The 27,818-nt window shown below is 46.0% G+C and overlaps 2 protein-coding genes and 1 pseudogene across 7 annotated transcripts; 1 reads left to right on the top strand and 2 right to left on the bottom strand.

Annotated features, from left to right (window-relative positions):
• Positions 1 to 3,516: 3,516 nt before the first annotated feature.
• Positions 3,517 to 8,479, bottom strand: FCRLB (Fc receptor like B). Its single transcript, XM_081491631.1, has 6 exons — positions 8,449 to 8,479; positions 8,157 to 8,177; positions 7,552 to 7,806; positions 5,341 to 5,607; positions 4,456 to 4,746; positions 3,517 to 3,905 (listed from the first exon to the last, which is right to left on the bottom strand). The coding sequence occupies exons 1-6, from the start codon at positions 8,477 to 8,479 to the stop codon at positions 3,517 to 3,519; spliced, it is 1,254 nt and encodes a 417-aa protein (XP_081347757.1).
• Positions 8,480 to 10,453: 1,974 nt separating this feature from the next.
• LOC145505207 (glutamate receptor ionotropic, kainate 5 pseudogene) lies at positions 10,454 to 14,641 on the top strand (annotated as a pseudogene).
• Positions 14,642 to 15,474: 833 nt separating this feature from the next.
• FCRLA (Fc receptor like A) lies at positions 15,475 to 27,021 on the bottom strand. 6 transcript variants are annotated; one of them, XM_081491639.1, is made up of 6 exons: positions 26,796 to 27,021; positions 23,827 to 23,841; positions 23,181 to 23,378; positions 22,596 to 22,862; positions 21,838 to 22,122; positions 15,475 to 17,426 (listed from the first exon to the last, which is right to left on the bottom strand). In XM_081491639.1, exons 1-6 carry the CDS (start codon positions 26,866 to 26,868, stop codon positions 17,392 to 17,394), a joined length of 873 nt encoding a protein of 290 aa, XP_081347765.1. In that variant the 5' UTR covers positions 26,869 to 27,021; the 3' UTR covers positions 15,475 to 17,391. The 6 variants fall into 6 exon arrangements, with proteins under 6 accessions (XP_081347765.1, XP_081347762.1, XP_081347760.1 ...); XM_081491636.1 differs by lacking the exon at positions 15,475 to 17,426 and adding an exon at positions 20,389 to 20,855 and having other exon boundaries at positions 23,181 to 23,333; positions 26,904 to 27,021; XM_081491634.1 differs by lacking the exon at positions 15,475 to 17,426 and adding an exon at positions 20,389 to 20,855 and having other exon boundaries at positions 23,181 to 23,333.
• Positions 27,022 to 27,818: the final 797 nt, after the last annotated feature.

The raw sequence follows: 27,818 nt of genomic DNA on the forward strand, positions 1-27,818 counted from the left end.
AGATCCTGCGCTCTGCAACAAGAGAAGCCACTGCAACGAGAAGCCAGTGCCCAACTAAAGAGTAGCCATCCCCACTTGCTGCAACTAGAGAAAGCCCTCGCGAAGTAATGAAGGCTCAGTGCAACCAAAAATATTTTAATTAATTTTTGAAAGAAATATATAACTACAATGACATACTCTCCTGACCAAGGTAAGAGAAACAAGCTCTCTCAGACATAATTTGACAATATCTATTAAAATTTTAAAAGACTCATTTTCTTTGATTTAGCAATTCTACTTAAGGCTAGGAGTTTGCCCTACAGATATATTCAAATATGTGTCTAAAGATCTAAGTGTGAGAATCTTAACTGCAGCATAATGTAAAACAGCAAAAATTTGGAAATAACCTAATAGTTCATCAATAGGGACTGGCAGATGTCATCTCTTTGGAAAGTGGCTTGTGAGCCTCCATGCTGAGCTTAGCGCTCCTCCTCTGTGCTTCTAAGCACCTTAGCAATCCCTGAATTAAAACCTTTAGTGATGAAAAAAATCTGTTTATTTGTCTTTCTCTCTCTAAGGATTCTCTTATTTCCCTATTTTTCCAGATGAGAGAGCTTGAACTCAGAATGCCTGTGCAGCCCACGCCCCACCAACAGAGGTGACTCAAAAGTATTATGCAGAGGCACAGGCATGAAAGAGGCTCCATGGGGAGAGAGCAAGTGGTCAGTGTGACTGCTCTATATGTCATGATAGGGAGTTTGGACTTTAACCTAGAGGATTTGATTCACTCTCTTAGGAAAAAAGTCATTAAGTGTGGAACACAGAGTTGAGTTCCTTTCTTCCACAGAGTCAAGTCCAGATGAGAAACTTAGACTCAGGGAGGACAGTATGAGAGAGGGAGGCTGAGATCCAAAGGAAACTTGCCAGGACACTTTCTGCTCTCTGATGGAGGACTTTTGGGTTCCTTGTCTGATATCTGGTATGGACACTCACAGATTTAGGGTCAAGGCCTGAGACTGAGACATAGAAGTGATTAGAGAACCAAAAAGTAGTGGCTTCCTCCCCAGGTTTCTCCAGCATTTTGTTGCTACACTTGCTGCTTGAGAATGAGCTTGAGATTCCCCTTGGGTAGCCTGGGCTAGCCAACCTTGTTTCCCTAAAAGCGTGTTGGAACCTGATGAAGCTGGATGAGGACTCATGGCACCCCCAAGAGGAGCAAGGCCAGTAAGCTGCCTGTCTGACATTTCTCAGTATTTCCTTAGTGCAGGTCTTCCTGGGAGATCATTAATAGGTCTTGTAGGGGAAGATCAAGGAGAGCCAGGGGGCTTAAAGACATAGAGACTAAAGGGCATAAAAGTTACTCCTTCCCTTGCCACACAACATAAACAGAGAAGTTGCCTCATGAATGATTTTCATTCTAACCCATAAGTTCTTGTTCTTCCCCATCCCCCACATCCCTGGCCCTAAATGGAGGTAGGTGGCAGGAAGGAAGATATTGTGGCTGCTAACTGTGAATGAGGAGATACTGAAGAGGTAAAACTCTCTTTTGAATGGCTATCTCACTCTTTCACTCCCTTAAGAAATGATCAACTGATATTTAAAAATTACTTATTATTGAAGTATAATTGCTTTACAATGTTGTGTTAGTTTCTGCTGTGCAGCAAAGTGAATCAGTTATACATATCAACTGATTTTTTTTTAATGATGAGATTCTTTGATTAGGTAATCAATGGTAGTCATGACACTAATGCTAGTCATTTTCTATCTGGATAAAGAGACAGCAGAAACATCAGAGGAACAAAATCACAATGGGGCCAATGAAGTAGTCAGGTTAGCCAGGGAAGGGTTGCCAAGAAAAGATTCTGGGAAGTGAGCTAAGCCTGCATAGAAAGCTGAAAAGCAGAGGCACAAAGACCGGAACCCCAATACTGGATTATAGTGCCTGAACATATCTTCTCAAGGTAATAAGCAAGTGTCCATTGAGATCAGTTTATTTGATTGCTCTTTTGTAATTTTAAATTAGCTTCTCCTCCAATAAGGTTTATTTATGCCCTCAATAAAGCATGCTTCTACATATCCATCCCAATTTTCCAACAGGTTTAAGAACCTCTTAACAAGACTTCCATGTTCTGACCCCTTGCTACTTCCCCATGTTCATCTCCTGCCACCTTCTGCCTAAAATATACCCCACCCTGCCATACATACACACATAAACACATATAATTCTCCACCCACTTTCAATTATTTGCAACTCTACAAACACACTATGGTCTTCCATGTCTCTGCTTTTGCATCCTCAGCCTGCATCCCCCACTTCTCAATATTTTCCCATCTTCACTTGGTGAAATCTTGCTCTCCTTCAAGATTCAGTTTCCTCTACTGAATTCCTAGTGTTTCACAGAAGCACTTATCACATTGCACTGTAATATATGTGTGAACCCACCTGCCTCTCTTCTTATATAATTTCAGTGACTTTGTAGTAATAACATGGTGAAGATAATACTTGAAGAAAATAAGAAGGTAAGAAGAAAAAGATGAAGGATGTTAATGTGATACTGATTAATCACTCAAAAAGAAAGGGAAATTGCATTGTGACTGAATACCTATAGACTAGAAGGGTGGGAGGGTGGAGTTGTTATCAGTTCTAAGCCTTAACAGTAAAGGTTAACTGATGAAGGGTATAGACCTAATGAGAAAGAATTCTCCTGGAAATAATTCACACCAGCTCTGCTGAGATCTCATAGTTTTAGTAGGCAGATGAGGAACTTATAAAGATTGAACTGTGTGTTAGTGTTGGAATGGCTCTTACAGAAGTAACTAACTGGCAAAAACTAGAATTCAGCAATTTTGAGAATTTGTCTTAAACTTTCTTCAGAGACTTCTTGATGTACTTGTTTAATTTAGGCTAAAATGAGCAGGGCCTGCCTGCTGCCACCAGAGCCCATCAGTCTGTCTAGCTACGCTGGTGTGGGAGGCGCATCTGGGTGGCTGTAACTGTACATTCACCCGTTAACCTGGAATGGGAGACCCACACAAGTCCCTTTCTGTCTCTAAAACTATAACACAGACTTTGAAGGTATAAACTCATCAGAAACAGAACTGAAAACCTTTTAAATTTTAACATTAAATTCATGATGAATAATCACAATTTGACCCTTAAATGTTCCAAAGAGCTTAGTACCAAAATAACCTTAAGTACCAAAAAACTGCCTGTGCTGAAGTATGCGTTGTGTGGCTTTGCATGAAAAGCTAAGGATGACTAAATTCACTTCCAAAAGTAAGCCTCAAAGCAGTAAATAGCAGATTTCTACTTCCCTACTGAAATCTGTGAGGCGAAGGAAGAGGTGAGAGGGAAGGCCTTGTGGTAACAAACTGCTCGTATGTGCTGGGTGAGATTGCCATGTCAGCTACCACACTTCATAAACCACAGCAAGGCAGAGGGAGGAAAAAAAGATGGCTTAGTAAGAGCTCCCCGCTCTGGGAGCCGGAGAGCCCAGCGGCGGATGTGCCTAGAGAGGGCACTGTATCACCCCCTCCTCAGCTCTCGACAGTAGTGGTCTCAGGGGTTCCCTGACTCACAGCCGAGCGGGAAGTGGGGGTCTCGATTGTGTGCCCTGGGAAGGCCGGTGTCTCCTTTAATTCCAGGACCACCCGGCTGAGAAGGCCTTGGAGCAGCTGCATTTCTCGGAGCAGAAGGGCCACGTCGGGTTTTAGGGCGCCAGCGGTTTGTTGCAAGGGTGTCGGTGGCGCACAGGCCGGTGGCCCAGCGGTGGGGGCTCTGCCCGCGGGGAACTGCAGCCCTGCTGAGGTAACGCTCGGGACGGAGGGGACCGACGGGACCGATCTGGACACCGGGGGCTTTCTGAAGGAAAGCGGCTGGTTACCGGGAGCCGGGGCGGTGGTGGACGCCAAGTCCAGGGGAGAACCTGTGAACACAACACACAGAGAGCCGCTCGGCTGAAACCATTCTCCCATGGCCTGGGGGAGAAGAAGGGGGCGAAGGACTGAAGGACGGGCCCGGCCGGGGAAGGGAGTGAGGACAGCGCTGCTGCTACTGCTAAGTCGCTGCAGTCGTGTCCGACTCTGTGCGACCCCATAGACGACAGCCCACCAGGCTCCCACGTCCCTGGGATTCTCCAGGCAAGAACACTGGAGTGGGTTGCCATTTCCTTCAATGCATGAAAGTGAAAAGTGAAAGTGAAGTCGCTCAGTCGTGTCCGACTCAGGGACCCCACGGACTGCAGCCTACCAGGCTCCTCTGTCCATGGGATTTTCCAGGCAAGAGTACTGGAGTGGGTTGCCATTGCCTTCTCCACGAGGAGGATGGAAATGAGCGGGAGGAGCGGGGGAGGTGATGGAGAGGGAGGGCGGGGCAGGAGAGGGAGGGGAGTGACGGGCATTTCCGGAAGGCTTGGGCGGAGGCGGGGCCGGGCGGGGCTGCCCGTCTGGCGGGCTTCCGGAAGGGCCGTCACTCACCGCGGCCCGGGAGTTGCAGCCAGGGGCTGCGCTTCCGGACGCTGCGGGTGGCTGTAGCAGCCTCGCACCAGTACGACTCCAGCTCCTCGACCTCTGGCTCCCGGACCGTGTACTCCGCATCCCAGTCGTAGCGGCGCACGGGGCGGCTGTACTTGTAGAAGGCGAACTGCAGCGGCGTGTCGCGCTTCTGCGGGTGCAGGCGCGTCTCGCAGCGCAAGACCACTCCTCCGAAGGCAGCGCCGCGAGCCTCCGCCCGGCCCATCACCCTCAGCATGGGCGCCTGGAACAGCTCTGCGGAATCGGGGGCCCAGTGGCCAGGGGTGCACTTTAGGCCGGCGCAAGGGTCCCAGGGAACCGGGCCCACCTCTCCCGCTCCTGTTTCCCACGAAGGCCTCTAACCCACCAGGGAGGAGGTTGTGTGTACACGTGAAGGGAGGAAATGTGGGAGACGAGTCCACGAGGGAAGGGGGAAGCTTGAATGGAGGCGGCACCAGGTCAGACGCCTCGAGTCACTTTCCGACTGACATCCAGCTCGGGTCCTCCAGCCTAGAAGGTCTCTCAGGACGCCTGGGAAGCAGTTCCCTCGCCCCAGTCCCAGCGTGATTCCATTTACTGCCGCTGTCATTCTGGCTGGGGCTGCGGAGAGAGCTGCCCCCTACATGGGTCCCTACCCAGAGAAAGAAGCCGGGACCCCTGCCCCCACCCAGGCTTACAGATCAAGTGCGACTTCACACTAAGAAGAGGAGAACGTGCTCGTGGTCCTGCAGAGAAGTCCCCAACTTGCCAGCTGCTATAACCTCCGCCCCTTCCTTTCCCCGCTGGGTTTCTGTCCCAGAATTTCCCAGGGCTTGTTTGTCTCCCTCCCCGGCCCCAAGTCTCCCCCACCTTGCACGGTCACGGCCACCTTGGCGGAGAACATGGGCGCGCTTTCCACGGGAATGCGCATCGTGCCGGAGCACTGGTAGCGCCCGCTGTCGCTGGCGCGAGCCTGGGGAACCGTGTAGTTGGCGCTGGAGTGGAAGTAGCGCACGGGTTGGCCGTCGTGGTAGTAGTGAAGTTTGTAGACGATCTTGTCGTACCAACCGCGACAGCGCATGACCAGCGGCTCGCCCTCGAACACCGCAGCATAGGGCACTTGCAGGATCAGCCAGTCTACGACAGTCAGCACAAACAGCCTGATGCCAAGAGATAGTCCAGCCCTTGGGGTGACCCATTCTTCTCCACCTCCCTGCTCCTGTCTTCCTTCCCCTTTTCCCCCACCAATTCCCTTCTCCCTTACTGAACACCCCAGGAGCCTCAGATGGTGAGTGAAAAGGGGAAGGGGAAAGGCCAACCTTAGGTATTGATGCCTGAGACTTGGTTCCAGCCTCAAAGAGTAATGTCGGTCAGAATCCAGTTTAAACGCCTTAAGATGGCATCAGGGCCTTCCTGACCCGGCCCCTGCTTACCTTTTCAGCACCATCTCAGGATTCTCCCCTGCCCCCTGTCTCCTTTTCCTTTTCCACTTTACAATTCAGGCTAAGTCCATCCATACTGTACTGCTGGGAGAACTGGCACTGCTCTAAGCCCAGAGCCTTAGTACCTGCCAAGAAGACCTCTTCACCTATTTTAGTTGAGGCCTACTTATCCTGCAGGTCTGAACTTAGATCTTATCTCCTCCAGAAAACTTACCTGAGGGCCTCCCACCCCCAGAGACAGCCTTAGGCACCTTCTGCAGTACCCTTATTTACCTGATCATCATAATAGCTAACGTTGACACAGCCCTAGTGTCTGCTAAATGCCACTTTAGGTGTTTTACATGGAGAAAAAATTCTGCAAGTAATAGCCACAATCTCTATGGTACTCTCAGTTCTGCAAGCGGTAACTACTGTCTATCATATTCAGTATCTTATCTGTACTTGCTATCAGTTTCCAAACAAGAAACCGTGGAGTGTGGATGAGAGTTGGACCATAAAGAAGGCTGAGTGCCGAAGAATTGATGCTTTCGAATTGTGTTGGAGAAGACGCTTGAGAGTCCCTAGGCCTGCAAGGAGATCAAGCCAGTCAATCCTAAAAGAAATCAACCCTGAATATTCATTGGAAGGACTGCTGCTGAAGTTGAAGCTCCAATACGTTGGCCACCTAATTTGAAGAGCTGTCTCATTGGAAAAGACCTTGATGCTGGGAAAGATTAAGGGCAAGAGGAGAAGCAGGCGGCAGAGGATGAGACGGTTAGATAGCACTACTGATTCAATGGGCATGAGTTTAAGCAAACTCTGGGAGATAGTGAAGGACAGGGAAGCCTGGTGTGCTGCAGCCCCATGGGGTTGCAAGTAGTCCGACATGACTCAGAGACTGAGCAACAAATGGGTATGAAGTGTAAATGCTAATCTGAACATTGAGTGATAACGTTTTAAATTCTGAATACAAAATATAGCCTACCAGGCTAAAATGACAAAATATTCCCTACAAAGTAGCCAATCCTGTGCCCTAATGAACAAATTACTGTTACTTTTCTTATTCTGTTTGGAAACTCTTTATGTCTTCCCAGGAAATTAGTTTCTTAATTGACTTGTGTGTGTGTGTGTGTGTGTGTGTAATAAAATTTGGATGAAGTGCTTTGTTCATCTGCTTTTTTCTTTGACAACCTCTCATAATTCATTTTTAATCTTCACAATAACCGAACAGATAAATACTGTTATTGTCCCTATTTTACTAACGGGAGGCACAAAGAAGCATCACTCCGTTCAAGCAAGAGAAATCCCCCAGTTGCAGGCAGCCTGTCCAGGGAACCTCACTTTTCCTGCTTTGCTCTGCCCTTTCCCTTACTGCCCAACCCTCTTCCTCAAAAGTGTTCAGTATCCCAGGTCCTTAGAATCTCTTCTCTTCTGAGCTAGTAAATGAACAGAAATGTTTATTTACTGTCCACTGTGGCAGGATGGTAAAGGGACCTTTCAAGCTATGCAAGCCTTACTGCATCTCTCACATAGTGCCAGGCAGACTCAAAATGACCCCTCTCTTCCTATCCCAATGAGAGTGGCCCAGTGTCCTCGCCCACAGGAGGGCCAGCCTTGCCAAAGGACATGTGTGCTGCCCCTCCAATGTTCAAACACTCACCATTAGATACAGAGAGGTGGATGGGGTCACTGACAGGTGCTCCGCGTGTCTGGCATCTATACACCCCTGGCGTGTGTACCTCGATGCTCTTCTTATAAGAAGGCAGGAGTAGGTGGCCCAAATACCAGAGAGTGCTAATGGGTCGAAGCTCCAGGAGCAGTGGGTGGTACCCATCACACCGCAAGGTTACCTTTTCCCCCTTGAAGATTGTGGTCCAGGGTGGGTGTAGAGACAATATGGGCTTCTCCAGAGTAGCTGGGGGAGAGGGTATGGGAGGCGGCAGTGTGAAAAAGAGAATCAAGGTGAGGTGCCCAAGGATGCGATCTAAGGTGGGGAATTATCAGAAAATGCCAGTTTCCAGGACCCAGGTTACTAGTCCATCCCTGGGAGAGGAGAGACCACACTGGGCTATAAACTAGTCCCTTGGTGAGCACCCATGTCTAAGTGCCAGGCCTGCAGGCAAACGGAGTCACAGGGATTGAGAAGCCATGAGAAGAGACACTACCCTGAAACAGCTAAGCAGTGGGGAGTACCCAGGCAGGTCACTTAGGATAGTTGGAGTAGAAGTCACAGAAAATTGGGATGAGGGATGTGTTAAGACTCACCAGCTTGCCCACTGCTTGGAACTACAAAATAAGAAAGAAAGGAGAATGTTGGCGATGAAAGGAAAGAAAGGGGGCTCTCTTGACCATAGGAAAGATTCAACAAATCCCAAGATGTTTTTTTCTTCTGCCTTTAGTTCCCTCAACTCTGAGAAAGCCCGTTTCCTCTTTTCCTCTCCAAAAATAGATAACAAATTGAGGGTTGAATATCCCCCGAACACACATATACACCCTGACTCCCACTCTTCCCCATGCCTAAAGTTCTTAGGCCAATGTTGCCTCGTTGAGGACTCACCCAGGAGCAGAAGGACTGTTAGTTCCCACATGGCGGATCTACCAGCAGCCGCTGCAGAACAACGGAGATGCACTGACACAGGATGGGAGGAGAAATAGACAAGGTGACCAGTGCTGACCACTGAGACTGGGAGACATTGCTGCTTCTCCCAGTCATTCCTAGTTTCTGAACATGGTGGATGGAGGGAGCAGGAGACAGGCTGGATATGTGTCAACTCTCAGATGTTCCAAGTACCTGACACTGTCCCACCTACTACGACTAAACCACTTCACATCTCAGGCCTGCCCCAACTCCTGTAGAGAAGGCCTTTATTCCCTTTGCAGCCCAAGAAAGCCACATAGAACCCCAGGCTCTGGCAGGTAACCCTGCCACCTTCAGGCTCCCAGCAACATCCCACTCCCATCCCACTCCCTTCCTATCCAGGAAGGTCCCATAAGCCTCAAATGAGAAAGACATCTTCATGTCCTCAAGATCCACACAGGACAGGGACTTCCCTGGTAGTTCAGTGGCTAAAATTCTATACTCCCAAAGCAGGTGGCCTGGATTCGATCCTTGGTTGGGGAATTAGATCTTGCCTACTGCAACCTAAGTGGCTTAGATGGTAAAGAATCTGCCTGCAATGTGGGAGACCTGGGTTCGATCCCTGGATTGGGAAGATCCCCTGGAGAAGGAAATGGCTGCCCACTCCAATATTCTTGCCTAGAGAATTCCATGGGGTCACAAGGAGTTGGACATGACTGAGCTACTAAATCTTTCACTTCACTTTGCTGCAACTAAAGATCACTTGTGCCCCAATGAAGACCCAGTGCAGCCAAATAAATAAATAAAAATATTAAAAAAAATAGATCCACCCTAGATTATTCTGCTCACTTTCCAGTAATAGGCATTGGTGTGAAGTGAGATTGACATTGGGTTCTGTATGTCTGGAAGTCATGTCCTTCCCTGGGTGAACAGACGGAAGAGTATGATTCATCAACCACCTTCTGTGTCACTGCCTTACAGCGTCACAAGTCAAGAGAACTGTTTATGTGTTTCCTCTTTCTATCTCCTTTCCTGGAACCTCAAACCTCAGAAATTAGAAAACCCTTCCTTCCCACCTAACCCAATGATCTCCTCCGTAGCATCTCCACTCACTTGGCTTTCCTTCCTTTCTCTGTCCTCAGCCATGCCCCAGCTCTAATAATCCTTACCTGTGTTAGAGAAGTCACTGCATCAACCCCTTGGAAGCTTCTCAGGTCTGACCTCTCGCCTCTGCTTCTTGTAATTTTCAAGCCGTGTGATCATACTCTGAGCAGTGGGGAACCTGAATTCTCCTGTAAATACTTAATGAATTTTCCAACCTGATAGTATGTCTCCTTGGACAGTGTTTGGTCCTCATTTGTAGTGTTTAATACTGGGTTACCTCCTTCCTTTGGAACTCTGGCAGGAAGGAGATAGATGATCAAACCCTGTCAATTCTCTTTAAGCCGGTCACTTCCTCCTTTCCTTGCTGATGCCCAAAGTTTCACTCTGAGAATTACCTCTTAGTTTCTCTTACTGTGCTGAAAGTGAAGTTGTTCAGTCGTGTTCGACTCTTTGGGACCCTGTGGACTGTAGCCTACCAGGCTCCTCCGTCCATGGGATTCTCCAGGCAAGAATACTGGAGTGGGTTGCCATTTCCTACTCCAGGGGATCTTCCCGATCCAGGGACCGAACCCGGGTCTCCCTCATTGAAGGCAGACGCTTTAACCTCTGAGCCACCAGGGAAGTCCCTTACTGTGCTAGCCTTTGTTAAAAATGCAGATGCCCCTTAGGGAAATGTGATTGATCCTTTAAATTAAGCTGGTCACTTCAGATCTTGTTTTGATAGCAGAGAGATAGAGTTACATGGCTCTGAAAACCAGGGAGGTAATTGATAAGGTGTTCAGGAGTGGGGGAAGGAGAGAACTAGATACCAGGAACAGAGACTATAAACTGCCTGCTTTAGGAGGGCCCAGGCTAGGCAATGTTCCCAGCTTCTCCCGACATGCCTGATGCCTCATTCGGGGCCAACGTGAGCCTCCCCACATCATCCACAATCTCATTCAAGGTCTGACCTCTGTACCAGGCCACCACCTTTATGATAAGAATGTAGTGCACCACTCAGCTGTTCCTTTAGTCTACCCAAGTTGACTCTATTTTCACTTCCTATCACTCAGAACACAGATCTCAGCCTCTTCCCCCAGATTCCACAAAAAAACTTGATTACACTCAAAATCCAATGAGGTGTACAATCTTCCCTGAAAATCTCTAGAATCACCGATAGGGTTCATATCATATAGCGCTCAAATTTTGGCTTGAAGAATCTCCCATCCAGCATTTCTTCATTCCAGGCTTTCTTTTGCACTTTCCTAAATTGGATCTTTTTCTCCATCCAGGACTTTTTCCTGAAGAATTTCTAATTATTCACACCTTTACTATGCAGAGAAAATTAGCATTGATGATTTATTATCTGAGCAATTCTGTGAAGCCTACCACTACTCCACTTCTGGACAAGATATACCATTATCTGCTAAGAATTCTGAGAAATAAGCGCTTTCAGTGATGACAATGGGATGTTGCTGCTGTTGCTATCGATGAGGACGTAGCTTACTTTCAGTAGGTGCTGCAGCCCTGAGCATGTAGCAGGCACAACACCATGTGCCTCACAGATATTACTTTATTTATTTATTAAAAATATTTATTTATTTTGCTGTGCCAAGTCTTAGCTGCAGCATGTGGGATCTAGTTCCCTGACCAGGGATCGAACCAGGCCCCTTGCATTGGGAGCTTGGAGTCTTAGCCGTGGACCACTAGAGAAAACCATATTACTTTAATTCCTGCAAGGGCACTTTAAGGAAGAATTATTATCTCCATTTTACGTATGTTTCCTGTGGTGATAGAACTGGAATTTGAGTAGAAATCTGTCTCAACTCTAAAATCTGTTTTCTCATGCTCATGGCAGACTGTCATCATTAGTCTTTTCAAGTCTCCTCTCTTGTTTTATTTTTTATCTTTATTCACACTGAGGCTTCCCTGGTAGCTCAGATGGTCTGAATCTACCTGCAGTGCAGGAGACTCGGGTTTGATCCCTTCAAGGGGAGTGGCTACACACTCCGGTTGTTGTTGTTCAGTCTCTAAGTCATGTCCAACTGTCTGTGACCCCAAGAACTGCAGCACACCAGACTTCCCTGTCCTTCGCTATCTCCTGGAGTTTGCTCAAACTCGTGTCCATTGAGTCAGTGATGCTATCTAACCATCTCATCCTTTGCTGCCCCATTCTCCTCTTGCCCTCAATCTTTCCCAGACTCAGGGTCTTTTCCAATGAGTCAGCTCTTTGAATTAGATGGCCAAAGTATTGGGGCTTCAGCTTCAGCATCAATCCTACCAATGAATATTCAGGGTTGCTTTCCTTTAGGATTGACTTATATGATCTCCTTGCTGTCAAGGGACTCTCAAGAATCCTCCAGCACCACAATTCGAAAGCGTTAGTTCTTTGGTAATCCCCTGGAGAACAGAATGGCTACACACTGCAGTATTCTTGCCTGGAGAATTCCATGAATAGAGGAGCCTGGCCGGCTACAGTCCATGGGGTCGCAAAGAATTGGAGACAACTGACTGACTTCATTTTTCACTTTTCATTCATGCTTCCGTTCTCCTCTGCTCCACATGAACACCCACTGTGCAAACTTTACTTTCTAATCCTTCATACATGCATATATTTATATTTGAGAAACGTTTAGTATCATTAATTTACATATATGCTATTGTGTTTTAGATATTTCTCTTTTAGAATAAAAGCCAGAGTTAAGAGGAATTTGCCCCCCCCTCTTTTTTCCTGCCTCAGTGATTGTGCAAAGACATCTCACCTCATCTTCTCTGGCCCTTGAACTGCAATTTACATCATCAATTCCTCTGGTACTCAGGCCTTTGGATTCAGACTCAATTTCCCTTTCCTAGGCCTCCAATTTGCAGGTGGTAGATCATGGGACTTTTCAGCCTCCATAATCTCGTGAGCCGATTCCTCATACTCACTTTCTCTTCTCTCTCCCTGAGCCTCTGAAAACCACCATTCTACTCTTCGCTTCTTTGAGTTTGGCTCTATCAGATTCCACACAAAAATGCGTGCATGCATGCTAAGTCACTCAGTCATGTCCGACTCTTTTCAACCCTATGGACTGCAGCCCGCCAGGCTCCTCTGTCCGTGGGGATTCTCCAGGTGAGAATTTTGGAATGGGTTGCCTTGTCCTCCTTCCGGGGATCTTCTTCACACATAAATGAGATCATGCAATATTTGTCCCTTTTGTCTGGCTTATTTCACTTGGCACAGCGTCTTCCAAGTTCATCCATATTGTGAATGGCAAGAGTTTCTTTTCTTAAGGCTGAATAATATTCCATTACATATATGTATAATACATACAACATATCTTACATACATTTTAATTATCCATTCATTTGTTGACATTTAGGCTATTTTCATATTTTGGCTATTGTGAATAATGCTACAATGAACGTGGAAATGTATATATCTCTTGATATACTGATTTCCCTTTTCACTTAGGGATATATATATCCCTCCCTCCTCCCCCTCCATTTGCTCCTTCCCCCTCTCCACTCCCCCGTTCCCTCTTCCATTTTCTCCTTTCCTGTTCGTCCCCTTCCTGGCCTTCCCTCTCCTCTTCCACCTGTCCTTCCTCCCTGCTCCCTGGGAGCCCCCTGTTTTGGATTATCTGGGGACCACCACCAGAGGCAGGAGAGGGGGCCCTGTGGACTGCCCTCAGCCCTGGCCCCAGCCACACCACTCAGCTCCAGAGCATCTCCCCCTTGTTGATCCTCGGGCCTTGAGGAAGCCCAGCCCTCCATCCCACCAGGATCCATGGCAAGTGGGGGCCACAGTAGCTGTGTCCCATGAGGAGGGGAGGAAGATTCCGGCTGAGTCACTGCTGCTGCTGCTGATCGTTGCCTTGGCCAGCCCCCCCACCAGGTGCTCTCATCACTGCGCATGGCTGCCATCCTGGATGACCAGACTGTGTGGGGCCACAGTGAATGTCTGGCCCTGACCCTGACCCTGGCCCGGGAGCAGATCAACGGGATTATCGAAGTTCCAGCCAAGGCCTGTGTGGAAGTAGACATCTTTGAGCTGCAGCAGGACAGCCAGTAGAAGACCACAAACACCATGTGTCAGATCCTGCCCAAGGGGGTCGTGTCTGTCCTGAGACCCCCCTCCAGCCCCACTTCTGCCTCCATAGTGAGCCAAATCTGTGGAGAGAAGGGGATCCCCCACATCAAGGTGGGTCCCGTGGAGATGCCCCACCTTCAGTACCTCCGCTTTGTGTCTGTCAGCCTGTACCCCAATAACAAAGACATCAGCCTGGCCATCTCCTGGATCCCCAAGTTTTTCAACTACCCTTCAGCCAGCCTCATCTGTGCCATGGCTGAGTGCCTGCTGCAATTGGAGGAACTGGTGCATGGCTTCCTTATCTCCAAGGAGGCTCTGTCCATGAGGATGCTGGATGACAGCTGGGACCCCACCCCTCTGCTGGTGCATGGCTTCCTCATCTCCAAGGAAACTCTGTCCATGAGGATGCTGGATGACAGCTGGGACCCCACCCCTCTGCTCAAGGAGTTCCACAATGACATAAGTGTCCACCATCCTATCCTCATCGACACCAATGCATCCATCTCCCACCTCATTCTCAGTACTGCCTCAGAGCTGGGAATGACCTCAGCGCTTTACAAGTACCTCCTCGCCACCATGGACTTCCCCATTCTGCACCTGGATGGGGTGGTGGAGGACTCCTCCAACATCCTGGGCTTCTCCAGGTTCAACACCTCACAGCCCTTCTAACCCGAGTTTGTGCACAGCCTCAAAGTGTCCTACAGGGAGAACTGAGAAGCCAGCATCTACCCTGGCCCCACGGTGAGCTCGTGCCCTACCCCCAGCTTTCAGACACTTCTGGGGCCCCGTCAGGCCTCGGCCAATCATGCTCAGAGCCCCTGGTATCCCTTTTGCTTTCTGAGTACATCCAGAAGGCCTCATGATGCGGCCTGGATTAAGTCTGACCCGTTTCTTCCTCTCCACCAGCTCCACTTGCAAGTGTCCCCTCCAGGTCCCCAGCACACATGTACCCCAGAACCTTTGCACTTGCTCTTCCTGCTGCTTTGCATGCACGTCCCCAGGGAACTAGTGATTTGATCCCATGTCGCCAAGTTACTACTCAAATGCCGCCGCCACCCCACCCCCCCATTAAAAAAAAGGCCAACTACCCACTATTTGCAATGCTGGAGACTAGGGTTCCATCCCTGGGTCAGGAAGAACCCCTGGAGAAGGAAATGGCAACCCACTCCAGTGTTCTTGCCTGGAGAGTTCTATGGACAGAGGAGCCTGGCAGGCTACAGTTCATGGGGTGGCAAAGAGTCAGACAGGATTTAGCCGACTGATACACATAAGTAGGATTCTTGTTCATTAGGCAGTTCTATTTTTAAATTTTGAGGAACCTCCATAATGTTTTTCCCATAGTGGCTGCACCAATTTACATCCCCACCAATAGTGCACAAGGGTTCCCTTTCCTCCACAGCCTTGCAACACCTGTTATCTTCTATCTTTTTGATAATAGTCTTTCTGATAGGTGTGAAGTGGTATCTCACTGTGGTTTTAATTTGCATTTTCCTGATAATTGGTGACATTGAGCACCTTTTAATATACCTATTGGCCATCTGTACATCTTCTTTTGAGAAATGTCTATTCAGATTCTTCATTCATTTTTTAATCAAGTTTTTTGGGTTTCTGCTACTAAGTTGTTAGTGTTTCTTATATATTTTGGATATTAATCCCTTATCAACTATAGGGTTTGCAAATATTTCCTTCCACTTCATAGGCTGCCTTTTCACTCTTGATTATTTTCATTGCTATGCAGAAGTTGTTGCGTCATCTCACAGATGTACAAAGGAAAAAAGAAACATGTAGTATAACCAACTTAGACTCCTATGAAGTGTCCAATTAAAAGCATTAAAATGACTGAGCTGAGGTTGAGGTCAAAATTATTTTATTATACCTAGAGAACTGATTAAGGAATCGAAAAATAAATGGGTTCTTCTCTTCAGAAATGCGTAAATATTGAGATTTCTGAGGGTAATGTCAGGCTGGGCCTTAAGAATGATCTAGTTCAGTAATTCTCAGTTTGGTCTAGAGATACCTGGGGGTTCCAATGACCCTTTAAGGGATCTGCAAAGTCAAAATTATGTTTGTGTGCTGAGTCACTTCAGCCATGTTCGATTCTTTGTGACCCCATGGACTGTAGCCCACCAGGCTCCTCTGTCCATGGGATTCTCCAGGCAAGAATACAGGAGTGGGTTGCCATCTCCTCCTCCAGGGGATCGTCCCAACCCAGGGATCGAATCCACATCTCTTACATCACCTGCATTGTCAGGTGGGTTCTTTACCACTAGCTTCACCCACTACTAAAAGGTTTCTTGCCTTTTTCATTAGGTTGACACTTGCACAGATGGCACAAAGCAGTGGGGGATAAAACTGCTAGATTTGAAGCGTAGTTGAAGGCAGTGGCACCAAACTGTATTTTTCACCATTATGTTATGCGCTCATAGTAAGAAAACAGAACAAAACCTTGATGAAATCATTTTAAAATTAATTTTGTTACATTTTGAGCTCAAAGTATACATCTTTTAAATATTTCGTGTGCTGAAATAGGAAGTATGTACTTCTGTTCCATACTGAAATACAATGACTGTCTTCAGGGAAAGCTCTTACACAACTGAGTTCTGAGTTGAATCAGCTACCCTTTTTCTTGGAATACCATTTTTAATTTAAAAAATGACTGAAAAACTATGGTCATTCAGACTTGGGTATTTCTCCAACATTTTCTTAAAAGTGAACAAAGAGAGACTGTCACTTCAAGGAAAACATCTGACAGTAATTATTGCCAATGGTGAAATTCCAGATTTCAAATGAAAATTAGAGCTTTAGAAAAACTTGTATTTGTTATCATGAGCTTGACAGTTTCCCAGTAATTAAAGACTTTTCTGTTGATACTGAATCTGATTTTTAAAATATTGTATATAATGAGATGCTATCAACATTTAAAAGACCTCTATAACTTTGTGAACAAATATTTTCAACTGCCAACACATGAATGAAAGATCTATTTAAAGTACAAAAAGGACCAATGAATTTTATTGTAGCAGAGTAAGAAATGCTTGTTGAGGGCTTCCCTAGTGGTCAGTGGTTAAGAATTCATCTGCCAAGGCAGGGGACAAGGGTTCGATCCCTGGTCCAGGAAAATCCCATATGCCACAAGGCGACTAAGCCCATGCACCACAACTTCCAAAGCCTGCACGTCCTAGAGCTGGTGCTCTGCAACAAAGAGAAGCCACCGCAATGAGAAGCCCATAGACCGTGACTAGAGAGTAGCCCCCACTTGCCACAACTGGAGAAAGTCCTAATGCAGCAACAAAGACCCACCACAGCCAAAAAAAGAGAGAAATGCATGTTGATACGGCTTCAGATTCCATAATGCAACTTGATGTTTAAGAAACTATCCTTGTTGAGTCTTCATGTAGCATCAAAGAAGAATATCTACAATTATACAAAAAGTCTCTTAAAATGCAACTACAAATCTGTATGAGGCCAGATTTTCTTCATAAACTTCCACTGAACTCTCCTTTGAAAGCAGAGTTCATGTTAAATTTATCTTTTTTTCTCTTATTGCACCTTGCACAGTACTTTACACATAAATACCACATTAAATGAAGGTGCTTCAGTACTGACAAAAATTAGCTGTCTTGTCTGGCCAGGAAAATGTGTGAAACATTTATAGTCATGTCTTTAAGATCAACAAAAAAAGGTTTACCAAATCCAGCAATTCTAACAGTATACCAGGGGCAGTCTTTAGCAAGTTGAGATTACTTGGGGATCAATAAAGAACTACTTCACACTGTAGGTAATAAACTCGGCTTCTTATTACCTGTAAGAAAAGACAAAAGCAGATAACATAAGACGATTTAGAGAAATACATATATATATTTCTAAATTCCTACTCCAAGAAGATTTTTTTAATTAATAATTTATATTTACCTATGTGGTCCTCCCTAATGGTCTCCCATTAGCTCCTCAGAGGTAAGTACTATCCTGACCATGGTGTTCCCGTTTTTGTGCCTTTTTAAAAAGCTTTATCATATGTATGAATGAATGGCTAAACAATATATTCCTTTGTATAAAGGACATCACACCATATGGTATCTTCTGGAACTTGTTTTTTTTCACTGAATATTAATATTCCTGATATTCCTTTATGCTGCTGCATTGTAGCTATGGTTCGTTTATTCTGTTGTATAGTATTCTGTTCTGTGAAGATAGCACAACTTATCCATTTTTTCTGTTGGACATGAATTGAATTCAAAGTTCTGATTTTACAAATAGTGCTATTATGAACACTATTGTACATATCTTCTGGTATACATGTATATATACTAATCAGTATATATACTCAGGCATGAAATTCTGGGTTATAGAGTGTGCAACTATTCAACTTTACAAGACAACAGGTGTGCTTGGTATCTGACGTTTATTTCAGAGATAACATCCAGTGCAGCTGCATTAAGGCCTCTTTGGGTTACAGAATCCTACACTGCACAGGCCATCAACTCAATCTAGTATAACAATTCCTCTTTGCCAGCCTTTTTCCAATTTCCCCAGGCTGGACAGACAGACGAGGACAGGTAAAAGCTCTCCCTCTCTCATTCCTTCATTTCTGTTCTTGCCTTTCTTATCCCCAATGATAGCAGTTTCTCTCCCTGAGGCATCCAGTTCTTGACCTAATCTGGGTCCTCTAGGGGAGAACCTGGACATTTTCCTGATACTAGATGTCCTACTCATACTTTAAGGTATAGCTTAATTCCCGTCTTCTTCACAATGCTTCCCTTATTATGCTGACCCAATTCAGTTCAATGACCCAAAATTCACTGAGAGTTTAAATATGCCTCATTAAACTAGACACCAATGGTCAATGTGGAACAGAGAGCTCAAGAAGTCCTAAAAGAACTCACCTTTTAGTGACTAGAAATAAGATAGTAAAAAAATTAAAATGCAGTGTGATGATAAAGGTCCAGATAGACACATGGATGAGGAGTAAAGAAGAGAGACACTTAGCCAGCTACACCCATTTCTTCCTTATTTTTTCTCTAAGAGCTTTTATTATCTGTACATGACTCCCTTATTTAGCGCAGGCTTGCAGGATGCATTTATGAATGTGGTACCACTAGTTGAAATCAATTCCATGTAGAATGGCTATAACATAGAACCTTTGAAGGTACATCCAGTGTGGTCCATTGGTGCCTGAGCTTCCACTTTGGTCATCTACCAAATGACATATTTCTGGTCATCATTTCTTGCAACTCCCACTCGTACACTTGTTAATCCATCCCCTCATGCTACAGTGATATTTGTGGACTTTTACCAATTTTCATTTGCTTCTTGATCTTTCCCCTTGTAGATGACAGGAATCACCATAAAACTGGCATTTTAGAGGGAGCTAGGAACCACCAGGGAGGAGGTCACGGCAACCCACTCCAGTGTTCTTCCCTGGAGAATCTCCATGGACAGAGGAGCCTGGCGGGCTACAGTCCATGGGGTCGCAAAGAGTCAGACATGACTGAGCGACTAAGCACAGCACAGGAACCACCAGAAAACTTGAATGTTAACATTCAACGTGATTCTATTTCCTTGTTTCTTTGTGGCATTTCTGGAACAATCAAATATACATCTTTGTAAATCACTATGGGTCCAAACTGCACACAGAATAAATAGCAGAAAAAAACCGTCCACTGAATAACCTCACATAACATGGTAGAGTACTCACTGGCTGAGGTCATAAAATGAAGTGCTAACTCATTGACCAGAAGTTACTGTAGAGTATGTCAGGCTAACTCTCATTGGCTGAGAATGCACAGCAGCAGTCCAAGCATAGAAAAAAGTATTATTATGGTACCAAAATCAATTTATGTATATTTTTAAAGAAAAATATTTCAGAGATGAATTAAAACAAATAATTGCTGTTCTGGCAATGCTATTGCTGTTGTTTAGTCACTCAGTCATGTTTGACTCTTTGTGAGCCCATGGACTGTAATGCTTCAGGCTCCTCTGTCCATGGGATTTCCCAGACAAGAATACTGGAGTGGGTTACCATTTCCTTCTCCAGGGGATCCTCTTGACCCAGGGATCGAACCCGAGTCTCCTGCATTGGTAGGCAAGTTCTTACCACTGAGCCACCTGGGAAGCCCAGCAGTGTTAATGCTTTATCACATATTTCTGTGATCAAGCATGATAATTCAGTAGGATCCTGTGGGGAATTTGTATATGCCTTGCCTTAATTGCTTAATGGGTAGGAGTATTACTGTCCCTCCATCTCAAATTGTAAACCCTCTATAGACAGAAACACTGTTTTATAGGTATACTTAACACAGCATCAATTTGGGCATGTAGCAGAGGCCAGAAAATGCCAGCATGTAATTAATATCTACTGAATTAAGGCTAGTGGGAGAGAATTAAGTAAAAGAGGCAAACGTTCATCTCAGAGTCCAACACCTATGTGAAGCTGAGGTTCCCCAACCTCAGCACTATTGCTATTTTGGACCAGATAATCCTTTGTTGTGGAAGGCTGTTGTATGTATTATTGGATGTTTAATAACATCCCTAGACACCATCAGCACACACCGCCCCCCCCATGTGACAACCCAAAATGCCTCCAGACTCTGCCAAATGTCCCCTAGGATGGAGAGAGATTGCCCTTGGTTGAGACTGCTGCCTTAAATCTACCTCAATGCTTCTCTTTCATTCACCAGATTCTGGCCTGGGCCACAGAAGGCAACTCTCTAGATCAAGCAGGATATGTCTTCATGTTAAGAGAGAATACACAACTATAGTTAAACTCCAGGTATAACTTGGTACAAATTTATTTATACTCACCTATCTCTGCTGCTCTAACAAAACACTGGGCAATTTGTAAAACTATTTAAGTATAGAACAGAAAGATGAAAACTAGAAAAAAAGCTGGATTTATTGGGGGTAGTCAAACAATATGGCAGGTGAATTATTTATTCATGTTTGGCAGGACCCTTTGTGGTCTCAAACTTCAGGTGGCTAGACAAGTCCCTCAGCTCCATGACCAGGTGACCAAGGAGAACTCTCATATCCTGTATCTGCTTGAGGAGAACATGCATCTGGTGATGCAGATGAGGGTCTGGGCCTTGTAGAGGGGAAAAGGAGTCTGGATCCTTAGAAGAAGGGGTGGGAAGTGGAGGCAGTGACCCAGGGGGCTTTGTAGAAGTAGTTTCTGGAGCATCTGGTTTCTGAGGAGCTGGAGTCAAGGTAGTGGGTGCAGCAGGACTGGAGGGACCTGGATTAGGGGGCAGGAGACACAGACAAGAGTGAAGTCTGACTCTCGTCCTACCCTCATACTCCTGGTCAATCTTTCTTATTCTCTGAAAGTAGCTTTGGAGCCCAGTGGCAGAAAAACTTGAGGACTCTGGTCCAAATTCCAATCTGAAGAAATCTGAATTTCTTCTGCTTGAAAATCTTCCACAGGGAGGCCTTATCATTAAAAGGGCTATGGATATTAGCCAGTTCCTTCTCTTTTAATTGAATTCCTTACAACAGGCATGTTGTACAACAGGTAACTGGTCCTAGGTCAATCTCTTATTGTACATGCGTGCATGCTAAGTCTCTTCAGTCGTGTCTGACTCTTTGCGACCCCATGGACTGTGGCCCGCCAGGCTCCTCTGTCCATGGAATTCTCCAGGCAAGAATACTAGAGTGGGTTGTCATGCCTTTCTACGCTAATGTACATGACATTAGTGTAATTCCTTATCCTGTGCCAGCCTTCAGTGTTTTGAGGACGCCTCTGCTGGCCCCATGAGTCACTTCCTCTTCAAGATGAGTATCTCCCATCCCTTCCGTTATTTTCCTTATGACATGACTTGAGCACCCTCCCTACCCTGGATACCTCCTGTGGGTATATTTCAGGTCAAATGCAGCCTTCTTAATGGAGATTCCTAGAATTGAATATAAACTCCAGCCTACTTCATCCTCACTCTAGAAACTCTGTTCCTACAAATGCCCAGAGTTCATGAAAGGAGTGTCAAGTCTATGGGGCAGTAGCTGTGGAGCTGGCTCAGGTCTTGGTTTGGTGAGTCGTACAGCACGGTCTGAAGGAGAAGTTCCATATCTGCTTTTTTCCACCACCAGGGACTCTGGCTTATTGTTCTTGCCTCCTGTGTGTTCTTTCTTAACCTGCTTACACCAAACCCTAGCTCATAGATCCAATTGTCTTATCCCCTTCCTTCCTGCTTTTTCACACACACACACACACACACACTCACCCTGCACCCTGATCTCCAGCTTGGGGCTCTGTTTCCAAACTTGATTGTCCTCAGTGGCTGCTTCACACCAGTAGGACCCAGAGTGTGCCTGTGACGTGGTGGGCATCTGGAATTCTGGAGAGGGGCCCCTGCTGCGCACGGTCCTGCCATCCTTGTAGAAGGAGAAGAGGAGGCGGGCAGCCGACCTCTGCAGGGGCAGCTTTGTCTGACAGCTCAGCGTCACTGGCTTTCCCTCTTGGGGCTCAGCTGAGGGTGTGGCTCTGAGAACTGGGGCTCGAAACAGTTCTGGGGGAGAGAGAGGTGAGAAAGAAGAACTCAGCCATCCTACATTCAGGTGAACCCCTAGCAAGCAAGGAACCCCGGTCCCCCTTTCCTTCCTCTATTTCTAGATCAGGAAGGACTTCTCTTAGAGAAGTTCCATTTGAAATTTTCAAGTTGTCTCTCTCTTTAATAGATAGGACTAGAGAAGATCTAGAGATGGGCAAATCTGACGGTAATCCAGACATCCAGTCAGTGAACATCGGAGAGCACAGAACTGTAGGACGGAGCAGTAGGAAACATGTTGAACTTGGAGTCAAGCCAAAGGACTTGAAAAGGCAATGCTAAGATACTGCTCCTCCTGAAGGCCAACTTGGGCATCTGCCAGCAACCTACCACTTAGGCCTTCGGTGATCTTGCCATCTCCAGTGAAAGACATTTTTAGTTCCTCTGTCTTTCCCCACCTGCCTCCACCATGATGACACTGCATCTACGCTTACCTTGAACTGTGAGAGCCACAGGAGATGCCGTCTCTGGACTCCCAGGACCAGGGCTCCTGAAGACAGCACTGCAGTGGTAGTGTCCACTGTCGGCCTTTTGCACCACAGGGATGGAGATTTCCTTGTTAGGTCCAGGGGGTCCAAGGGCTGAGCCATCTCGGTAGAAGGTGACCTGGGTCAGTGGCCAGCCTTGCCAGGCCTGGCAGCGCAGAACCATAGGGTCTCCTTCGAATATAGGCTTGGCTGGACTTTGGAGGATCAGCCAGTCTGTGGTCCAAAGCAAAAGCTGAGTGTGACCTACTGCCTTCCTTGGGGGCTCCCTCACTGCTGCCCACAATAGATCCCTCTAGTCTTTCTCTGAGGGGCCAGGCAACCTGCCCTCTGGTTGGGAGTGTGGGACAGCTTCTCTAGGGTCTAGCACAGAGGGTACCCTCGCGTCTTGGGCTGAAGATGGAGCAGATGGTATCTCTTCTTGTGGCCAATTTCCTGGGGGTACCTTCCTGGTGGTCTATGGGGCTGAAAGAAGAGCTTTGGGAAATGGGAGAAAGAGCTGCCTGCACTGGTCAGTCTTTTCTAGGGCCTCACCGTAAGACACAATCAGGTGGAAGGGTTCACTGAAAGTGTAGCCCTTGACCTGGCAGTTGACTTCCCTTGGGTCCGTCAAGTCATCCTTGGGGTGGCAGGTGCTTTCCTGGGTGCTGACTGGTCCTTTGCACTGGAGCGCCTCAAAACTGGCAGCTGGGGAGAGCATGGTTGGAGAAGAACCAGAAAATGATGCTGCAGCTTGGAGGAAGAGGACAGGAAATGGCTCTTCACAGGGGTTCCTCCCTCTCCTTAGGGAATCATGCGTTTTAAAATAGAGACAAATGCTCAGGGCTGGGGCAATGGGATGACCCAGAGGGATGGGATGGGGAGGGAAGTGGGAGGGGGGTTCAGGATGGGGAACACATGTAAACCCATGGCTGATTCATGTCAATGTATGGCAAAAACCACTACAATATTGTAAAGTAATTAGCCCCCAACTAAATAAATAAATTCATTAAAAAAAAAAAAAAGAAAAAGAAAAAAAAAATAAAATAGAGTAAGAAGGCATCAAAACCTTTTTTTTCCCAAGAGACCCATGTGGCTCTCTCAGAGGGATACATTTGACTTGATTCGCTGGCTCCCGGGTGCAGTCACTGAGTGGACTGTGGGTTTGAGGAAGGGGGTGGGGAGAGAAAGGCGAACTCACCAGCATGACATCCAGCTGCAGGTGCAGGAAACCAGAGGCCGAAGACAAAGAGGACCCCAGAGCAGACAGACACAGGACAAGAGGGAAAGGAGATCAGATTCTAACATTAGTTGAGTGTTTACCATATGTCAGACATTGCCAGGCACATTCACACTTTATCACACAAATCTTACAAGATTTCTAGGCATGTGATTTCACCCCCACTTTATAAATCTTATTAATAAATGAACAGATTTTGAAAAGTCAATTAATTTACCCCCAATTTTAAAAGAGAGTAAGGAGTACAGCAGGAAAGTCAGGTACATCTGAGCCCAAAGTCAGTCTTCTTTTTACTTCGTTGCCCAGACATGATCTACTTTAGTCCTCAGACCCTCCTTGGGGGCTTTCTTTTATATTTTCATTTTCCCAAATTCACTTTGCTCTTCGTCTTTGAATATGTCATCTACCAACCAGCTTTTAGTACCTTCTTCCTGGCTCCTCCTTTCAGATCTTCCTTTTTCAGTCACCTTTACCTTAACGCCCTCTATCCCTTGAACTTTCCCTGGCAACGGTAGAGCCCATCCTATGTCTTTCTCTCTACCCCTGACCCTCTACTCCAAGTCTGTACTGGTAGCTATGAAAAAATTCTTTCTTTGCTTGGGGGTTGAAACTTAGTGTTACAGATTTTTCACCACATTTCCTCAACCTACCTCTTAGTTCCATGGTTGACCCAGGCTAGGTAAATCTCTCTCATCTCCATGACTGCTTCTTGACCCTCTTAATGCTTCTTTCCCTCTTCTGGGCCCATGGCCATTCACATGTTCTCAGTTCTTCACCGTGTCCTTTCCTGTCCCACTTGCTTTTATCCCCTTTCACTTCCAAAGTCCCAATACTCTTCTTTGACCTTGTAACTTCTCTCAGCAAGGCCCCTCTCTACTTCCTAGCTCTCATTACGTCAGCAGCAGCTGCTTTCTTTAGATCTTCTCTCAGCCCTCTTCATCACCCTGCTACCCCTTTTCAGTTCCTCCACTTTCACTCAACTGGACTCAGCCTCTTCTCTTTTTGTAAAATAAAATGTTGTTAGGCTACCAGGCACTTTGACTCAATAAACTATGTGACGGGTATTATTATTCTCATTTTATGGATAGGAAAACCGAGCTCAGAAATATGAAAAGTGGCTTTTCCAAGTGATACAGGGCTAGTAAATAAAAGAAGAGTGGCTTGAAACCAGAGCATCTGATTCTGCGTCTGGACTTCTCACCACAATACCACTGCTGTATCATAATACAGTCACTCAGTCCTGTTTCTGTGTGTTCAGTAAAACAATTCAAAAAAACTATTGTGTAGGGAAAATGTGGGTGCTGAGAATTCAAAGATAAATAAGATACAGTTTTAAAAATCAAACAAAAAGGCATTGTCCCTGCCTACAAGTAACTCTCAGTTCAATGGCTGGCACAAGCATGTGAAGCGATTGTTTCAGATGAGGAGGAAAGTAATAAGAAAGAATTCACACAGGCAGCCATCAAAGCAGAGAGGAGGGCTCAAGGAAGATTTCCTGGTGAAGATGCCACCTAAGCTGAGTCTTTAGGGATGCCCAGAAGTTTGTAAGTGAGAAAGGAGTAGGGAGCAATGGCGGGGGCAGGGAGGGGGGGCTCATTTCAGGAAGAAGTAGCAGTATGAACAAAACTTTGGAGATAAATAAGAGTTTGGTGGGTAAATATAAGCAGGTTGGGGTTTATTGCAAGGCTCAGAGGGTGAGAGAAGAGGTTGAAGAGGTTGAAACAGGGCCAAGTTATGGTGGACCTTGAATGCCATGATAAGGAGCTTGGGCTGGCAGACTTGAATTTTAGAAATTACTCTGGCTGCAGAGTCAGAATTTATTTCAAGGACACAAGGCTGAGATATGAAGATTAGCTAGGAAGTTGTTGGATTAGCACAAGACAGAAAAGATGAGGGCTTGTACTAGTAGATACCATTAGTCATGTTTCAGGAAAGAAACTGGCTCTACGACCAACTTAGAAGATAGACTTTGCCAAACTTGATAACTGATCATGTATAGAGGATGAACGAGAGGGAGGAATCTATGTTATCTCCCAATTTTTGACCCAGATGTCTGGATGGATACCATTAACTGAGATAAAACAGTGAAAAATGAAGTTTAGGGACTTCCCTAATTGTCTAGTGGCTCGGATCCTGGGCTTTCACTGCCATGGCCCAGGTTAAACCCCTGGTTAAGGAACTGAGATCCTTCAAGCCATACGGTGCAGTCAAAAAACCAAAAGGATGAAGTTAGGAGCGGGAGGGACCAAGAGGATAAATGAGTTCAACTCTGGTCATATTGTGCTGAGATATCTTGAAACATGCAGGTAGCTATGTCTTGTGCAAAGCTTGATGTTTGAATGTGAAACTCAAAAGCGTGATTAGGGTGTGATGCATCACTTAGAACTCTTAATTATACAGTTGTGGTGGTAAAAGTTAAATAGACAAATAAGTTCACTAAGAAGACTGTAAATTAAAAACTAAGGAGGCAAGGATGCAACTGTAGAAAATGCCAGTCTTTAAGGGAAAGAGAAGAGAAGCCACCAAAGGGACTAATAGAGATACATGAAGTACAAAGAGAAGTCAGGGGAATAGAGATTGCTGAGGAAGAACAAGCGACCAGCAGTACCCAGTGCAGCAGAGAAGTCCAGCGGAATAAGATTTTAAAAGTGTGAAGGGTCTGTATAGAATTTGTTGCACTCTATCCAAAACTGATTCCAGCGGAAGCCAGACAGCAGTCATTGAGAGTGAATGGCAAGTGGGGGAAATAGAGAAAGCAAAAATGCAGACTACTCTTTCAAGAAATTTACCTGAGCAAACGAAGAAAACAGTTGAGATTGTAGCTAAAGAGGGCATCATAGTCAAGGGGACTTTTAGGATGAAAAAAATACCATTCAGAAAGAGCCATTCAGTCCTGCACGCGAAACTCTCTTACACTAGCCATATCCCACCTGAACTTGGCTTCTGAGTGCTGAAGTTAGTCCATGCTGCTTTCCTTTGAGTCTTTTCCCCAAAGTCTGACATATCTCCATTTCCACAAATTTGAAGATTTTACTTACCCAGTAGCATCTGGGCTGCCCAGAGCAAAGCAGGAGAAAAGTAGAAGACCCCAGCCATGAGGACAGAGCTTAGCTTCGTGGTAACTGTGTTTAGGTCTCCTGCAGCTTCTAACACACTGATTTTCTTCAACACGAAACCTCTCAAATTAGAAAAGAGGAAGTAAGTCTAACTGTCTGATCTCCTTGCATCTGGGGCCCATTTTCAACTTTGTAATTGACTTTCATCCTTCAGATTGACCAGGTTGGTTCTAGCATCATCAGCACCCTTAGGGTTGTGGATGACATGATAACCCTCTCAGTTGTTCAAGAATTCCCCCGTAGAGCTCAGAGACCTTTCAAAGCATGTTGAAAAGCATGCTTCAAAGTCTGCTATCCCACCGGCCTTCACAAACTCTGGGCAAAATCAGTGCAACAATCGTTCATTTCACCAATGAAATAATTGGGGATAGGAGGCAGGAAATTGCTTGAAGGCTACACAGAAAGTCACAGGAAGAGCAGTGGTGAGAATCCAAGTGTCCTATCTTGTCCTGTTCCAAGTCTTACATGTTTCTAGTAACCAAACTGGAGCAGGACAGAATTGTCCTTCTTCTCCTGGAGCAGGAGAAGAAGATTGATGGTTGTTCAGTCACTCAGTCATGTCTGACTCTTTGTGACCCCACGGACTGCAGCACACCAGGCTTCCCTGTCCTTCACAGTCCATTGAGCCCATGATGCCATTTAAACCATCTCATCCTCTTTTGCCCCCTTTTCCTCCTGCCCTCAATCTTTCCCAGCAACAGGGTCTTTTCCAATGAGTTGGCTCTTCACATCAGGTGGCCAAGGTATTGGAGCTTCAGCTTTAGCATCAGTCCTTCCAGTGAATATTCAGGGCTGATTTCCTTTAGGATTGACTGGTTTGATTTCCTTTCTGTCCAA

This window comes from Giraffa tippelskirchi, chromosome 5 (assembly GCF_054371585.1).
Source record: "Giraffa tippelskirchi isolate mGirTip1 chromosome 5, T2T-mGirTip1v1.2.pri, whole genome shotgun sequence".
In the NCBI taxonomy this organism is placed as follows: Eukaryota; Metazoa; Chordata; class Mammalia; order Artiodactyla; family Giraffidae; genus Giraffa; species Giraffa tippelskirchi.

What these genes read in the sequence shown, in the direction of transcription:
- FCRLB (XM_081491631.1), bottom strand. Translation starts at nt 8,479, where the DNA reads ATGTGGGAACTAACAGTCCTTCTGCTCCTGG. An exon ending in TCCAAGCAGTGGGCAAGCTG is followed by an intron (nt 7,807 to 8,156) that starts GTGAGTCTTAAC and finishes CCTCTCCCCCAG; the next exon opens with CTACTCTGGAGAAGCCCATA. An exon ending in GGTGGCCGTGACCGTGCAAG is followed by an intron (nt 4,747 to 5,340) that starts GTGGGGGAGACT and finishes CCGATTCCGCAG; the next exon opens with AGCTGTTCCAGGCGCCCATG.
- FCRLA (XM_081491634.1), bottom strand. Translation starts at nt 26,868, where the DNA reads ATGTCAGACTTTGGGGAAAAGACTCAAAGGAAAGCAGCATGGACTAAC. An exon ending in TGTGGCTCTCACAGTTCAAG is followed by an intron (nt 22,123 to 22,595) that starts GTAAGCGTAGAT and finishes TCTCTCCCCCAG; the next exon opens with AACTGTTTCGAGCCCCAGTT. An exon ending in GCTGGAGATCAGGGTGCAGG is followed by an intron (nt 20,856 to 21,837) that starts GTGAGTGTGTGT and finishes CCCCTAATCCAG; the next exon opens with GTCCCTCCAGTCCTGCTGCA.